This window comes from Hippopotamus amphibius, chromosome 3 (assembly GCF_030028045.1).
Source record: "Hippopotamus amphibius kiboko isolate mHipAmp2 chromosome 3, mHipAmp2.hap2, whole genome shotgun sequence".
Lineage (NCBI taxonomy): Eukaryota > Metazoa > Chordata > Mammalia > Artiodactyla > Hippopotamidae > Hippopotamus > Hippopotamus amphibius.
The window spans coordinates 178,243,575-178,260,018 of NC_080188.1; the positions used below are offsets into that span (position 1 = coordinate 178,243,575).

Genomic DNA, 16,444 nt, shown 5'->3' on the forward strand with positions numbered 1-16,444 from the left:
TGACAGAAGAAATCCTCAGATTTTTCTGATGAATGGTTTTCTGTGCTTGCTTTATTTCAAACAGATAAAGGTTTATTCTGTTTTCCCCGGTTATGATATCACAGTCTGGAATAATTTTATTACGTTGCCGGGCATCGTTTTATGGAGCAGTATCATGAGACTGGAGTGAAACCACATTACGAGTCAGCATCGTTATCAGTTTTATTGGAGCTGAACTGAGTGAAAGGATTTAGGAATAATTGGGTAATCAAAGCGAATTAAATCAAGAGGGGAAAAATATCAGTTCTGGCATCAAATGGGGATTGCTATGACTGCCACATCTGTAGTCTTTCTCCATTTTAATCAAGTTGAAATTATGCTATTAAGACTTATTTTTGCTACATTTACTTGCTCAGTCGTAGCCGATGTTGTATTCATCTCTGGATATTTCTTGAAACATTAAAACATTCTCACTATTTCTTGGGAAATGTTACCTAACTTGATTACCATTCAAATATTCCAAGTTGCTATTATGTTTATAACTGTGTATGCGGTATTCAATGTAAATTCTAGGTAATGGAATCCAAAATACTAGGTTTTCAACCCACCTAGATAAATCCTGAATCCCCCAACACATTGTTGGGTCTTCAGAAAACTGGGTTTATGTGATGTCTTGTTGGTATAAATTTGCTGTAATAAATAGTATGTCATGCTATTGGTATATCAGAAATATTACTATAGTAACTAGCCTGGTCTTGCTTTCTGGTGTTTCTTTGCTGTATTTCCCAGAGGATACTGTTTTTGCAAACAAAAATCTATTTATCCTAATAAACGGTAACAGTAATCAGCTCCCCCTCCCCAAATATCGGTTAAATATGCAAAATGTTAATGTGCTGAATTATGGAATGACAGCACCAAGTTCACAAACCAAAATAATTTAGAAACCTTTGATTTCCTTTGTTGAATTCTTTGTGTTGTCTCTTATTGGAGAATTTGTCTTAAACCTGTTCTTTTGCCCTGAGCTCTTTCTCCATAAATCTTAGAATCCTTGGTATTTTCTGTTTGGTTTTGGTTTGACTCATTGGTGCCAGGAATAGTCACATCCTTGTGCCTGAATCAGGAGGTGCTTTGGAGCTTGAGCACTCACCCAAAGAGAGCCCTGGAGGGGTTTCCATCAGGAACCAGCAGGGCTGCTGTCTTTAGAACAAAGGCCAGAGCTGTCAGTGCACAGAAAACTGCTGGCCCTCAGATTTCCCCTCCTGGCTCTTAATTTAAAGAAATCAGAGTTCAGTTCTCTGGAGGTTTGCGTGTTAACATTGACTGTTTTATGACTTACCTGGTTGGCCAAGAGAAGGACACTAGACATATTTGTTGCTGCTTCTATGTCCAGTAGTCATTTCCAAAGACACTTAATTCTAGGGCAAGTTAGTAAAAAAAAAAAAAGATAAGCTTATATACTTTTGGAAATTAAGATGGCTCTAGGAAATTAGGAGATTGCCTCTTCATAAAGCTGTATGGTTTTGTTCTTTTTTTTTTTAGGCTCTGTATTGGAATATAATTGCTTTACACTCTTGCATCAGCTTTTGAGGTACACCAAAGTGACTCAGCTGTATTTATACATATATCCCCGTATCCCCTCCCTCCCACAACTCCCTCCCACCCTCCTTGTCCTGGCCCTCTAAGGCATCACCCATCATCAAGTTGATCTCCCTTTGTTATACAGCAACTTCCCACTAGCTCTCTATTTTACAGTTGGTAGTGTATCTATGTCTATGCTACTCTCTCACTTGGTCCCAGCTTCCCCTTCGCCTCCCACCCCCCCCCCAACCCCATGTCCACCAGGTCCATTCTCTGCATCTGCATTCTTATTCTTGCCCTGTCACCAGGTTCATCAGTACCATTTTATTTTTTTTTAGATTCTGTATATATGAGTTAGCATACAATATTTGTTTTTCTCTTTCTGACTTACTTCACTCTGTATGACAGACTCTAGGTCTATCCACCTCATTACATATAGCTCCATCTCATTCCTTTTTATAGCTGAGTAATATTCCATTGTATATATGTGCCACATCTTCTTTATCCATTCATCTGTTGATGGGCATTTAGGTTGCTTCCATGTCCTGGATATTGTAAATAGTGCTGCAGTGAACATTATGCTACATGTTTCTTTTTGGATTATGGTTTTGTCTGAGTATATGCCCAGTATATGTCCAAAAACTAAAACTATTTTTAGTTTTTGAAGGAACCTCCAAACTGTTTTCCATAGTGGTTGTACCAATTACGTTCCCACCAACAGTGCAAGAGAATTCCCTTTTCTCCACACCCTCTCCAACATTTATTGTTTCTAGAGTTTTTGATGATGGCCATCCTTACCCGTGTGAGGTGATACCTCATTGTGGCTTTGACTTGCATTTCTCTAATGATGAGTGATGTTGAGCATCTTTTCATGTGTTTGTTGGCCATCTGTATGTCTTCTTTGGAGAAATGTCTATTTAGGTCTTCCTCCCATTTGTGATTGGGTTATTTGCTTTTTTGGTATTAAGCTGCATGAGCTGCTTGTATATTTTGGAGAGTAATCCTTTGTCTGTTGCTTCGTTGGCAAGTATTTTCTCCCATCCTGAGGGTTGTCTTCTTGTCTTGTTTATGGTTTCTTTCACTGTGCAAAAGCTTTTCAGTTTCATGAGGTCCCATTTGTTTATTCTTGATTTTATTTCCATGATTCTAGGAGGTGGGTCAAAAAGGATCTTGCTTTGATGGATGTCATAGAGGGTTCTGTCTATGTTTTCCTCTAGGAGTTTGATAGTGTCTGAACTTACATGTAGGTTTTTAATCCATTTTGAGTTTATTTTTGTGTATGGAGTTAGGAAGTGTTCTAATTTCATTCATTGACATGTTGCTGTCCAATTTTCCCAGCACCACTTATTGAAGAGGCTGTCTTTTTTCCATTGTATATTCTTGCCTCCTTTGTCAAAGGTAAGGTGCCCATATGTGCTTGGGTTTACCTCTGGGTTCTCTATTCTGTTCCATTGATCTCCCTTTTCTGTTTTTGTGCCAGCACCATCCTGTCTTGATCACTGTAGCCTTGTAGTATAGTTTGAAGTCCGGAAGCCTAATTCCACCAACTCCCTCTTTCCTTTTCAAGATTGCTTTGGCTATTTGGGGTCTTTTGCGTTTCCATACAAATCATAAGATTTCTTGTTCTAATTCTGTGAAAAATGCCATTGGTAATTTGATAGGCACTGCGTTGAATCTGTAAATTGCTTTGGGTAGTACAGTCATTTTCACAATGTTGATTCTTCCAATCCAAGAACATGATATGTCCCTCCATCTGTTTGTGTCATCTTTGATTTCTTTAATCAGTGTCTTCTAGTTTTCTGCATACAGGTCTTTTGCCTCCTTAGGCAGGTTTATTCCTAGGTATTTTATTCTTTTTGTTGCATTGGTAAATGGGAGAGTTTCCTTAATTTCTCTTTCTGCTTTTTCATTGTTACTGTATAGGAATGCAAGAGATTTCTGCACATTAATTTTGTATCCTGCTACTATGGTTTTGTTCTTTAAGGAGCTGTTGGGATGTAATAACTTAACAGTTTACATATATTTATTGTGCACTTACTCCGCGCCAGCCATTGCTTTACGTGTATTTACATCTCACATAAATTTCACAGTGGCCCTAGACGTAGGCACTATTCATATAACACCCATTTTATATATAAAGCAACCTAAAACACAGAGAGGTTAAGTAACTTACCCAAGGTTACACAGCTAGAAAATGGCAGTCAGGATTCAGAGTACACAGTCTCACTGCAGAACCTGAGCCCTTACATACCCACTGCGTTATTTGAAGTAAATTTGTGTTTTCACGTGGAATGATAAGGCGGAGTATATTTCAAGCAGTGTTTTTCAAACCTTTTTGACTGTGAACCACTGAAGGAAATATATTTTACATTGCAGACCAGCCTGTGTGCACAAACAGAACTCATAAAACCACACAAAATAGGGCTCACCCTTACCATGGAGGATGCGCTCTGACTTTTCCTTTCTCTTTCATTTCTAAAAAGTGCTGGTTGTGACCCTTAAAATTGATTTCGCGACCTACTGCAAGGCCACAACTTGTAGATCAAAAACTCAAGGTCCTAGACGCAGGCTGGCTCTGCAGAAGTCCCAGTTCATGCCTTCTGCTGCGTGAGCGCCCGTCAGCTCCTTTTCCCCAGCGCCCAGCACTGATTGTTGTCTGAGTGAATGTATGCCCAGATTATACATTTCCTTTCCCCATCTCTGTTCTTTTAAATGCTCTCTCCCCTTCGTCCTTTTTCATCAAAAAAAGAAAAAGCTGAAATTTTGTCAAACATGGAGATCACTTAGGCTGGAACAGAGAAGGTCAGGAAACACAGACTGATGATCTTGTTATAGAGATACAGGTTATAAATGGATCTTTATAAAGCAAAGCCCATTTTCTCATTGATTTTAATTGTAATTTTCAGTGTTAAATGGCTGTTTCTGCTGCATTCTGACTTTGGGACCTCCCCTTATCCCAGCAAGCATCTTCTGTACCCCACTCTGGCTTTTCTTCTCCAGGTGGGTTCATTTGGGATGAGCTTACCTGTTCCTCCATCTCTATGAGAGCTGAGGCGTTCCAGCAGCCTTGGGGCCTGGGTTACTCAGTCCTCCTAGCATTTCCTGGAAGATGTTTGGCAGCCCCTAAACTATCTGTCACTGGGGAGGGGGATCCTTTGAATGTTTGAGCCTGACCTTGGCTCAGGATGGACCTCTAGAATATGTAGAACTTCTCTAGAATCTCAGGCTCAAAAGGAACATCCATTGATGTTCAACTCCAGTGCGGCATCACCTTGAAGGGATGTCAGGAGCCTCTGATGGACTGATGGGCAGAGAATGGACCAGCCCAAATGTGCAGTTGGCTGCCAGGTGGCCGGAAACTTCTGGCATGCCAGGTAGTTCTTTATTACCAGGTCACCTATAGCCAGGAGCATTGTGTTTTAAAATATTAATGTTTGAGAATTATTTGCTGAATAGGTTTTGCCTAATATGATTTCTTTAATTTTCCTCTCTCTTCCTCCTCTTTTTGTTGCTGATGGCCTTGTTATGGATACAACACCAGCCCACACAGTTTCTAGAATAGAACAGGCTATCAGTACATGTGGTCATTAACATAATAAATTAAGGTAGTTCTAAGAGCAAGGGATTTTTGAGATGGTGGGGGGTCAAGGTGAGGTGTGTGTTGGCAGTAAGGAAATGGTCAAAGGGGCCCCTCATCAATAGATCTTCGGGACCTTCGCCATGCATTGCTTGTAATTCAACAAGCCCAGGTAATGAAACTTTCAGAATCTTTAAAAACAGGAAAGGTTTTTTTGAAGATTTTTCTCTAATGCGGCAGAAGGATTCCCTTCCCAGTATAAATGCTTTTTGAAGTACAGTGATATTTTACTAGGTAGGTGGTTTAAAAGAAGCGTTGTCTGCATTGCTGGTGATGAGAAAAAGATAGACTTCAGCCCAAGGCAGCTGGAGTTGGAATGTTCACATCTAACGGGGGAAAAGCCTTTACGTGGTCAAGAGGGGCTTCTCAAGCTTAGCACATCCTTCTCCCTTTATTCTTTTGCTGTTGAGGGCAATAGGCACTCCACTCTCCGGCACTAATTCTATTTCATGAAACTGATATCTGGGGTTAGGTTGTGATCTCCTCAAGAGCATCTTTCATCACCAGAAATGTTCTACAGATCCCTGCTATGGTCAGTGGCTGTCTGGTGGCTGACCGCCTGAATTCGTGAATGTTTTGGGGGACAAGAAAGGTTCCCCAGCCCCTTTTTCCTGAGACTGCACGATGGGAGCTGTCAGCTTTGAAGGAACCATGAAGATTCACGTCCTATTAGATTATTAAATATTTTACCGTTGCTGTGGCTCAGTCCTGTTTTAACAGATATAGGGACTCAAAAACATTTATGAATATTCTTTCCCTCAAAGAGTTTATGATTCATGAAGATTTGAGTCATTCACAGACATGAAATATGACAGGAGAGGGCGAAGTGGGGACAGCGTGATCAATGCAGGAGCACTGGATTGTGAGTCAGAGGCCCAGGTTTCAGTTCCAGCTCCGCCATCAGAGTGACTGGACTCACTCCTGACCTCTGCAGGCCTCGGTGTCCTCCTGCGGGAGACGAAGGGGTTGGACCAGCAACCTCTAGGTGATTTTCATGCCAGTCGCGTGAGACTGACAGTGGGTGCTGTGGGGAGACGTAGGCAAGGCTCGGTGCCTGCGCTTGATGCTAATTAAAATTTGCAAGTGTGTCTGTTTAAACTTTAGCAGAGATGCCCTTTCTTTCCCTAGCCCCATGACCCTCTCACTAAGTAAATGCATAAAAAATCAATTTTTGTGTCTATATCTTGTTTCTTCCCCCAAAGAGTCATATAGCAGTTTGCAGAGAAACGGAAACCTGGCCCTAGTTCAAAATTGATTTGGCTACATTTGATACACTATTCCTTCCTAGGATATGACTTTTCAGTTATAATAAGCCAAAAGATTGCTTTTCACACCTCTTTCATTTTTATGATTCTTTTCAAAGACTTCTGTTGCTCACAGTAAAGCTGTCTGGTAGGTTTCAGCAGACTCTAAAGTAACCAAATCAGAAGTGTCAAGACCTCATAATGAGATTGAGGCTGGATGCATTTCTTTGTATGTGAAGGCGGGGATGCTCTCAATCCCACTGAGAATGAGTCCAAATTATACTCCTACCCTTGACTTGTTCCTGGGCTCACAAACGGTGGGCAGGAAAATCAGTGCCAGTAATGGAGATGCCGGGACATAAGAGTGTGACACAGGCTCAGAAAGCACCAGAGGGGACCGCAGGCAGGGACTCCACACCAGGCTGTTCAGACCCCAGGCCCCCGGCAATCCCCACGCCCACCCCACCGCCTCTATACCACCACCGCCTCAACAGGCTGCTTACTTGATCTCAGGGGTCCAGAGAGAAGCAGCATCCTCTGGAGTATGGGCTCAGTCAGCATTCATGTCACATTTCTAAAGTGTATCAGTCTGGGGCTTCCCTGGTGGCACAGTGGTTAAGAAGCCATCTGCCAATGCAGGGGACACGGGTTCGAGCCCTGGTCCCAGAAGATCCCACATACCATGGAGCAACTAAGCCCATGTGCCACAACTACTGAGCCCACACGCCACAACTACTGAAGCCCGCACACCTAGAGCTGGTGCTCCGCGACAAGAGAAGCCATTGCAATAAGAAGCCTGTGCACTGAAGTGAAGAGTAGTCCCCACTCTCTGCAACCACAGAAAGCCCACACACAGCAACGAAGACCCAATGCAGCCAATAAATAAAAAATAAATTAATTAATTTAAAAAAATAAATAAAGTGTGTTAGTCTGGGTTCTCCAGAGGAAACAGAACCCATAGGAGACAGATCACATGAACACACTGTAAGGAATTGGCTACTGCAGTTACAGAGGCTGGGAAGTCCAAGATCTGCAGCTGGCAACCTAGAGACCCAGGAGAGCTGAGGGTTTAGTTCCAGTCTGGGTCCAAAGACCTGAGAACCAGGAGCGCCCATGGTGTAAGTTCCAGTCTCAGTCTGAGACTGAAGGCAGGAGAGGACTGATGTGCCAGCTTGAAGACAGTCAGGCAAGAGCAAGAATTCTTCCAACTCTGCCTTTTACATTCAGGCCGTCGCCTGCTTGGGCGAGGCCCACCCACATTAGGGAGGGTAGTCTGCTTTACTCAGTCTGCCCACTCAAAGTCAGTCTCATCCAGACACACCCTCACAGACACAGCCAGAATAAATGTTTGACCAAATATCTGGGCATCCCATGGCCTAGTCAAGTGGACACATAAAACGAACCGTCACAAAGTCTGTCTCTTGTAGATGGAGTGGCACTCTGAATTGAATTTAGAAGGAACTGCTAGGGGATGCCGATTCCGGGCACTTATTAAAATGGAGTAGTCCCTTTTCCTCCCACTTCCCCCGCAAAGAAACACATTGGAAATCATTCTGTGAACTCTTTTCTCCACGCTATGGCTACTTAGCTCCAAAGCATGTGCAGAGTTTGAAGAGTAGGAGGGAAAGGGATTGGGACCTTAGGAGTTTGGTGCCTAGGATACAATTATTTGAGCATACTCACACTCAAATTATTTTCCACTCCTCTTCCCTGATACCTAGAGCAGCCACCCCCTTAATGGATGTGTTCTCTGATGGGGCTGGTCATCCACATTACAGAAAGACATTAAGAGAACAGCTCTACAGAAAAATGACCCGGGCTGGGAACTGACCCACTGGGGGTAATTTGCAAAGTGGAGTCTGAAGCTGTGGCAAGCCCTAGAAAATTACTATCTTGCTCAATGGGATTAGTTGTCCAAAATGGAGAATATTTTCTTCTAATACCATCCCATTTTCTGATCACTCTTTTTTTACCACTTGTTCTTACTTCCCTCTTCCATGCCAAGGGCTGGATCCCACGGCCAGCAGCTCTCGGATCATCGGCACCGTCTGTCCCAGGCACGGGAACAGAGCCAGAGGCTGGCAGTGGTGACATGAAAGTGGAGAAGGTGGACAGGAATGCTCTTTTTAAAAGGAAGGAATAAGGAAAGGAAGAGTACAGAGTTAGATTCATTGGGAAATTCTGCTGCTCTCCCATCATCATTTCCATGATGCTCTCTTCACTTATTTATTAGAGTAAGAGTCAATTTTCTGATGGATTCAGGGCTGCATCTTCAGATCTTGAATGATCTGTCCTATTCTGAGAGAGAACAGCTTTGTGGGTGTGACAAGCCGAGGGGTCAGTGCCTAGGAATTAGCAGTCAGCATGACTCATCTGTGAGCAGGGGGGGTGACTGGCCAAGAAGTGTGTGTGTGGTGGGTATGGGAGGCACAGATGTCTCAGCCAAATTCTTAGTGTAAACTACCTTGGGCCCTGTAGTGGAGAGGGAGGAGGAGGGCTGAGGTGTTTGAGGATGTGGCTTGGAAGAAGGTTATAAAAATCTAAAGAATGCAGTCTACTCAGGCTGGGAAAAGAGAGGAAGGTGAGAGGGTGTTAGGAGAGAGTGTGTCTGTGCTGGGGGAGAGTGTGCTCACCTCCCTTGTCTGTGGAATGTGTAAGCTTCTGGGACTATCAGAGTGATAGGTGTGACTGGTGGGACGGGGTAGGGACCTTTGCCTGATGAGTCCAGTAGAGCATGTGGCTCCACCCATCCATCCATCCACCCACCCTCCATCCATTCATCTTCTGTCCATCCATCCATCTACCCACCTATTTTCTATCCATCCACCTATCCGCTATCCATCCATCCATCCATCCACTCACCTATCCTCTATTCCATCACCCATCTATCCCTCCTTCTATTCACCCACCTATCCTGTATCCATTTTTCCATCCATCCATCCACCCACCCACCAATCCTTCGCTAGCAGCACCTGTGGAATACTCACACTCTCTATAGGAGGAGGTGAAGAATAGGACCCCATCTCCTCTTCCAGGAGTTCACAGCCTGGTGGGAGAGACAGTTAAGTGGACCAGCAATGACAGGGTGAGGGGCACTCTAAGAGGTCAGCCCAGGTGCCTAGATGGGAAGAGAGGCCCCCTACTCAGACTCTGAAGGGAGGAAGGAGGCTCCTGGGGGAAGGCGCTATTTCAGCTGAGTCCTGGAGGATGAGCACAGTATGGGGCACATCCTTCCCTCAGTGGAGGTTCCAGCATCGCTCCCCTTCCTGCCTCAGTGGAGGGCAAGTCCCTCCCACAGAGTTTGGGTCCCCTGCCTGCCCACATCCAGATGTGAGGAACTTACCCTACCTGCCTCCCCTTTTCTCCCCACCATCTGCAGTCTTTGTTTCTCCCTGCTGTGTAGAGACGTATTCAGATCTCTTTCATCTTAAAGTTTTATTGCAACAATGAGACCCCTCCCCTGACCCTAATCCAGGAATAACTCCCATCCTGTGTTCTTTTGTTCACACTAAGCATCTGGAAAGAGAAGCCATGCTTACTCTCCCCACCCCTGCCCCTGAACATCAGCAGGCCGGCGTCCTCCCCCAGGGACAGTTCCTCCCTGTCCCTGAAGCTGCTTGGGCACTGGTCCCAGTGCTCCCCGTCTTCAGCCAGCGGAGGCTTCCCAGACTTCGCTGAGCAGATCTATGGGTGGTAGCTGACACTGCCGCCCTTTCCTTCCTTCCTTTCTGAAACCCTTTCCCTCACTTCCACGACACAGTCAGGCAGGTCTTCCTTCTCCGCGGCCCTGTATTCCCAGTGTCCTCGGTGGGTACCTCGGCTGCTCTTCCTCTCACGCTGTGCTCGTTCCCCTGACAGCAGGCCCGTCCATGCCCACAGCTGCTGTGTGCGGACGCCCAGCGCAGGGCGCTGTGGAGCTCCAGACTCAGCTCCCAACTCATCACCAGACATCTCTGCCTGGGTGTCCCCCCTCCCCGGGAACTAAAACTCCACAGCCATCACCCCCACCAGCCGCCCCCTCAAGACACATCATTGCTCTCTTCACCTTGTCCCTTCAGTCTGAGTGCACGGCCCCACCGTCTACTCTGTGGTCAACATCTGAACCTGGGAGTTACGCTAGACGCCTCTCTTTTAATTCATTGCCCTAACCCCAGCCTCCATCCAGTCGGTCACAGGTTTTGTGATGCTGTGTTCTTATGGCCCGTGGCCCTCACTGCTCCATTGCCTCTGCCGTGGCTCTGGTTGCAGCTGAGCCCTGAAATCCCCAAATTCTCAGAGGCTGGTCCTTGGGCCGGTGTGGGACTGACGGCCTAAGAGTCATTGAGAGAACTTTCCAAAACTCAAGACTTTTGGGCCCCACCCCAGCCAGAGAGAGCCTGGATCAGTGACTGTCCTTTTCCAAAGCCGCCCTCGGGCTCCTTTGGCGTGGCTGGAGGCCTGGGAAGCACTTCCTGTGAGCTTCCTGCCTCCTGCTGGGTCTGTACCAGTCCGTCCTCCATGTGGCTACGAGGAAGATTGTTCACAAATGCATATCTGATCCCAATCCTGTCTCTGTTCAAAGCTCTCAGTACTTGCCACAACCCCTGCCCCTCACCTCCCCATCAAGTCCAAACCCGTAGCTGACACATGCAGCCTTCGGTATCTGCTGTCACTGTCTCTTGCCCTCTCTGCACCCCTCGGGCACTACCTACGGCAGTCACCCTGCCCCCAGCCTGGCAGAACCACCTCTTCCCTGGCATGTGCTCAGCAGCTTCCCACCTCCCGGCCTTCCAACCTCCCCACGCTGCGCCCTTCCTCCCTCTGGCTGGCCGGCATCTGCTCAGCTGTGAGGAGTCAGCCCCAGGCCTTCCAGAGGCCTGTGCCCTCCTCCTACCCTTGCCTGACCTTTCTGTGGCCACTCACTGTCTGATACAGCCTGTTACAGTGGGCATGTCAGAATGACTTTCACCCGCAGACTGCCAGAAAGGGTCCAGACCCCTCAGGTTTCCGTAGGTTTAACTTCTAGGCTTTCTAGTCTGGGATGGAATCACGAATTCTCTTGCTGCTAGTTGCCACCTCAATACCATAATGGATCTACGTTTAAAGGACCCACCCTGAGACGGCCAGACTCGGAAGGAAATCATTGACCTCCATCACTTAGGAGGCACTTGACCATCTACCGGACTTTCCTTTGAAATAAAAACATGAAGCCATCACTTAACGACTTGCCAGTACTGTACTGCCCTCCCCCCAGATGGGTGTTAATCACCCTCCGCAGGGCTGGAACGCAGCCTGCACCGTGGGGGTGCTCACGGCTGGGCAGAGCGGCGGCTGCACGCAAGAGGGGCTGAGGCTGGACGGCATCTCCTCTGTCAGAGCGTCTTCTGTTTGATAAGATATCAGACTTGCTCCCACGTAATAGGTGCAACAGAGTCCGACGTGGCTGCTATCCACTTCCCTGCCTTCCTCCTTGGCTTTTCACTCTGTCCACAGCCTCGTGCCCTCTGCAGAGGGAGCGCTTTAGACGTCCGGACTCCCTGCCACCACAGTGCCTCCTGTGGCGTGTGGCTTTCAGTACAGTGGTGCTGGCAGAACGTCTGGGGTCACGAGGTCAGTTGGGGAGGGCAGCAAGTGCGTCCTGCATGAGCCTATGAACGTTGGGGTCAGGGAACCCCTGCTAGCTGAGGGCACTTTGCAAGCCCAGTGTGTTACAGAGGATCAGGTGTCTCCTGAGTCTGACATGCGGGCATCACCTGGAAACCAGGTAAATCCATCAGGAGTCCTGATGATACTGCCGCGGGGTCTGGGCTGCCATTGTCTAAGGTGGCCCAGGCTGTTCCTGTCCCTCCGCCACGTCTTGACCTAGCGCCAGCGGCTCGCTTGGGGCGGGGGTGGATGGGCACACCAGCCCCAGCCCCATCTGCATGGCGTTATGCGTATTTGTTCTGGGTACCTTTTCAGGAAGGATTTGTCAGTAGATTTTGTAAGAAGATGCAGTAGAAGGCCTTCACAGTGCTCAGGAGTTTAGAGTCCTCTGTGTTGCCTGCATCCCTTTCCTTTGAGAGTACGTTAGAGCGTTGTGTGCACAGATGACCCCTCCTTATCCTTGGCCTCCCCCAACCAGCTCATCAAAGATCAGACTTCATCCCAGCCATCTGGCCATCTCCCTCACCCCGACATCCAGTCAGTCGACAAGGGGACCCTGGAACGGGGATGTCTGGTACTCTGGTGCCCTCCTTGCCTCCTCCAGCACTTTCCTGTGCTCTCAGGTCTGTGGCGTCTTACCTGCACCATGGCCTGGATCTCCTAGCCACGCTCTTGGCGCTCTCTCCTCCACTTAGTCCCTCAGGCTGCCAGGCTGCCAGCCTCCCGGTACCCACTGCCCGGCTCCATGGCTCCACACTGGCCTGCTCGCTCAGCCTGGCTTTCTAGGGTCACCCGGGTGTGTCTCCCACTCCCCTTTCCAACTCTGTTTATTCGCTCATCAGACATTTATGGAGCACGTTCTATGCAGGACTGTGATGGATTCCATGGGATACAAAAGTGAAAAAGTCTCGGGACCTGTCCTCGAGGGGCTCGTAACCCAGAAGGAGAGGCGGCCCTTCTCCAAATGGTTCCATCCAGGACTGTGTCCATGCTGCAGTGGTGGAACCCAGAGGGGGTATGGGAGGTGGGGAAAGCAGGGCTAAGGAAGGTCTCCCAGTGAAGGAGGGACGTGGACCAAGCTGGCCAATGGGGCGGGGCAGTGGGGGGCGGCCCCAGCATGTCTCTTCCGCACACCCTGTGGTGCTCTCGGCCACCTGCGGCTCCGCAGACACCCCCGCGGTCTCCCGGCCCGGCTGTGGCACAGGCCATTCCCCTGTGCCTCCCTCCACAAAGCTGATTCTCTTCTTGAAGGCTTACCTGCCCTTCAAGGCCAGGCTCAGGTTCCACGTCCTCCTTTCCTGACCATCTCTTCCCTCCTCGGCTCCCTTCTGCATTTTGTACTTCAGTCTCGACATTTACCGTTTTGTATTCCTTTTGTTGTTTACTTTCCCTCATCTCCCTATTCCTAGAACCTCCTTGAAGGGCTCACTTGACCGTGGAACTGAAATCACGAATGAGTGCTTTTCTAAGCAAAGAGCAAACAGTTTGAAATGTGCACTAGAATGTTTATATTCTTGGCTTCTTTGTTGCTGGAGTTCGGTGGTCCACAGCATCAGAATGAATACAGTATCTGCCGTTTATCATGGAAGACCCTGAGCACCCAAAGAATATGTTCAGAGGCACCTTTTCTTCTCTCTGTCCATGCAGGGTTCGATGACCTTCAGGTGTGTGCGGACCCAGGCGTCCCCGAGAATGGCTTCAGGACGCCCAGCGGAGGGGTTTTCTTTGAAAGCTCTGTCACGCGATTTCACTGCCAAGACGGATTCAAGCTGAAGGGCTCCACAAAGAGACTGTGTGTGAAACATCTGAACGGAACCCTAGGCTGGATCCCAAGTGATAAACCCGTCTGTGTGCAGGAAGGTAAAGTGCTTCCCTCCATCCCCCACCCCCATTCAGGGAAGCCACTCACGTGGTCCACTTGTGGCTGCAGGGGTAGGAGGCTGTGTGCGAGACAGGCTGGTACCCTGGGCTGCTCTCTGTTTCAGGGCTGATCCTGCAGGCTCATGGAGGAGCATGCGTGTGCCGTGAGGGCTGGGCCAGGGGATGAGTGCATCTTGGCTTCAGGAGTGATTGTCTTCCCTCTCTGTCTCAATTACAATCCAATTTATCACCATTTTTGTCAATGCAAGAGAGCAACTCAGATAACATGAGGCCCATTTATTATTGGGCTGCCAACTCAGCACTCATTTCCATGTTACTCAATAAAAAGCACAGTAAATATATTGGGCCAAAACTGTATATAATGATACAGAAGATGCATGTTACTCAGAGGATTAAATCAATGACTACTTATCCGTTCTGCCTTAGACATGATTCATTTAATGAAAGAAAGAACTGTGGTGAGCAATAGATTGACAGGTAGACATTTCTAGCTGTTATCCCTAAATTTATTGGTCGTGACAGGATATTCATTTACTCCTAGCAATTATCCCTAAGTCTGTTGGTTGAAACAATATATATATATATATATATATATATATATATATATATATACATATGTATATATATATATATTTTTTTTTTGCTTGTTTGTTTTCACTCTATGGAGATTCTTTTAGAGTTTAAAAGAATGCATTGAGTTTAACTTCTTGGAATGCCATATTGTTGATTATATATCTCTGATGATTGGCAAGGTTGAAGTAGGAATAGGCATGAATTAGGAATTAATTCCAGCCCCAAATTTCCATGAGGCACAGAACTGATATTTCATCAAGTTCATTAGAAGTGAGTTTCACTTTCTCTTAACACCATTATTGATTTTATTTGGGGATGAAGGTTTTATAATAATGCTATGTAAACTCTTATTCTGATTTAGTGTATATCTTCTTTATGAAACTTTTAAAATAACTTAATTTGACAAGCATTGATCAAACATCTATTATGCACCTCCTTCTGGAAATTATAAAGGATGGGTAAGGTGCTGTCTTACCCTTAAAGTACTTGTTGTCTTTGCTTTTACTTTCAAGGTATTTTTAAAAAGCCAAAATTAGTGTAAAGAATTAAGGTTTTTAAAAGTAAATTTATTTTTCCCTCTTACATGCAGTCTATGCAAGCTGCTATTTCTGTAAGATTCTATTAATTAAAAGTTTATTTAGGACTGCGAGGAGGTGGCCGCCAGAGTGCGGTGAGAGCACCCGGCCGGAAGGATGCATTACCTGGGTGCCTCCTCAGGGAGCGTCCGGGCGAGCTGGAGGATTCCCTCTGAAGGATTAAAAACTCCACAGTTGTCTTCTGCCACTGGCCAGCAAGGACCTGAGCGACTGCTTCATTTGAACTGTGCCGATGGGCAGGAGGATGGGAGACGGGAATTGAAGAGTCGCGAAGGAAGGACAGGGGAGTCTGGTGTCTCCTTGGTGACTTTAAAGAATTGCCATTTTGTGTCATTCAAGAACTACTAAGCATCATTTTTGCATGATTACGGCAAAAGGATATCTTTACAGATCCAGTTCCTTTTTGAAGATTATAATCTGGGCCTTGTTTCCAGACAGAAGTGCAGTGGTAGCTATGATGTAAAGGAACATCTGGTGTGCTTGAGAGGAAACAAGAGGAAAGAGCAAAGAGGGAACAAAAGTATAATTGGGGAGAAGAAAGATGGCAGCAAAGTAGAAGGATGTGAAATGCATCCCTCTCCACAGATGCATCAGGAACACACCAAAAGATGCAATAATTCCCACAGAGAACCAGCTGAACACCAGCAAACGACCTCGGACACCAGAAAGGACTGCAAAGATCCCGACATAACTGGGTAGGACAGATGGGAAAAAGAAAAAAAAAAAAGGAGAAAGAGGAGGAGAAGAAAGGAAAGGGACAGGTCTCACACCCTGGGGTGGGGGGATGTGAAAGAGAAGGGAGATTGCCGAATTCGGGGAAATATCCCTTATCTGACAGGGAAACCCCTTCTCCAACGGGGAATTTCCCTGGGTCAGAAGGGAGACATTTGGGACTATTCAAAGAGGGTGAAGCAGCTGAGCTGTGGCAGATGGGAAAGAGTGAGAAACACATGGAGGGTCTGCACCACGGCTCAGTGTGTCCAGATTGAGACATCGGTTCACAGCTGAACAGGGGGTCTGGAAGCTGGAATGTGGGAAGTGGAGAACTGTTTCAGGGTGAGAAACATTGTTGGCAGTGGGGAGACAGACTGAGAGGACAGGAGGGAAAAAATCTGCAGCAGAGAGTGCCTACCTTGGAAAGCTGGGTGGTCATGGCGGTGGCTCGATACTGCTGACTGACAAGCAGCAGGGAGGAGCCGTGGGTGTAGCTTCTCTCTCTGTGCCTGAGACAGACAAAGGAAGGATCCCTCTGGGCCTGGCTAATGCACTCAGGGATAACAAAGGCCCCTGGGCGGGGCTGGCCTAGAGTGCCTGCAGCTGAGAGCCAAAAA

The 16,444-nt window shown here is 46.9% G+C and overlaps 1 protein-coding gene across 1 annotated transcript in view; it reads left to right on the forward strand.

Moving 5' to 3' along the window:
• Window positions 1-16,444, forward strand: part of SUSD4 (sushi domain containing 4) — a 139,439-nt gene that overhangs the window by 53,327 nt on the left and 69,668 nt on the right. Inside the window, exon 3 of the mRNA XM_057729419.1 lies at window positions 13,711-13,923. Within this exon, the coding sequence (XP_057585402.1) occupies window positions 13,711-13,923 (213 nt within the window). The remainder of the gene's footprint in view (window positions 1-13,710; window positions 13,924-16,444) is intronic.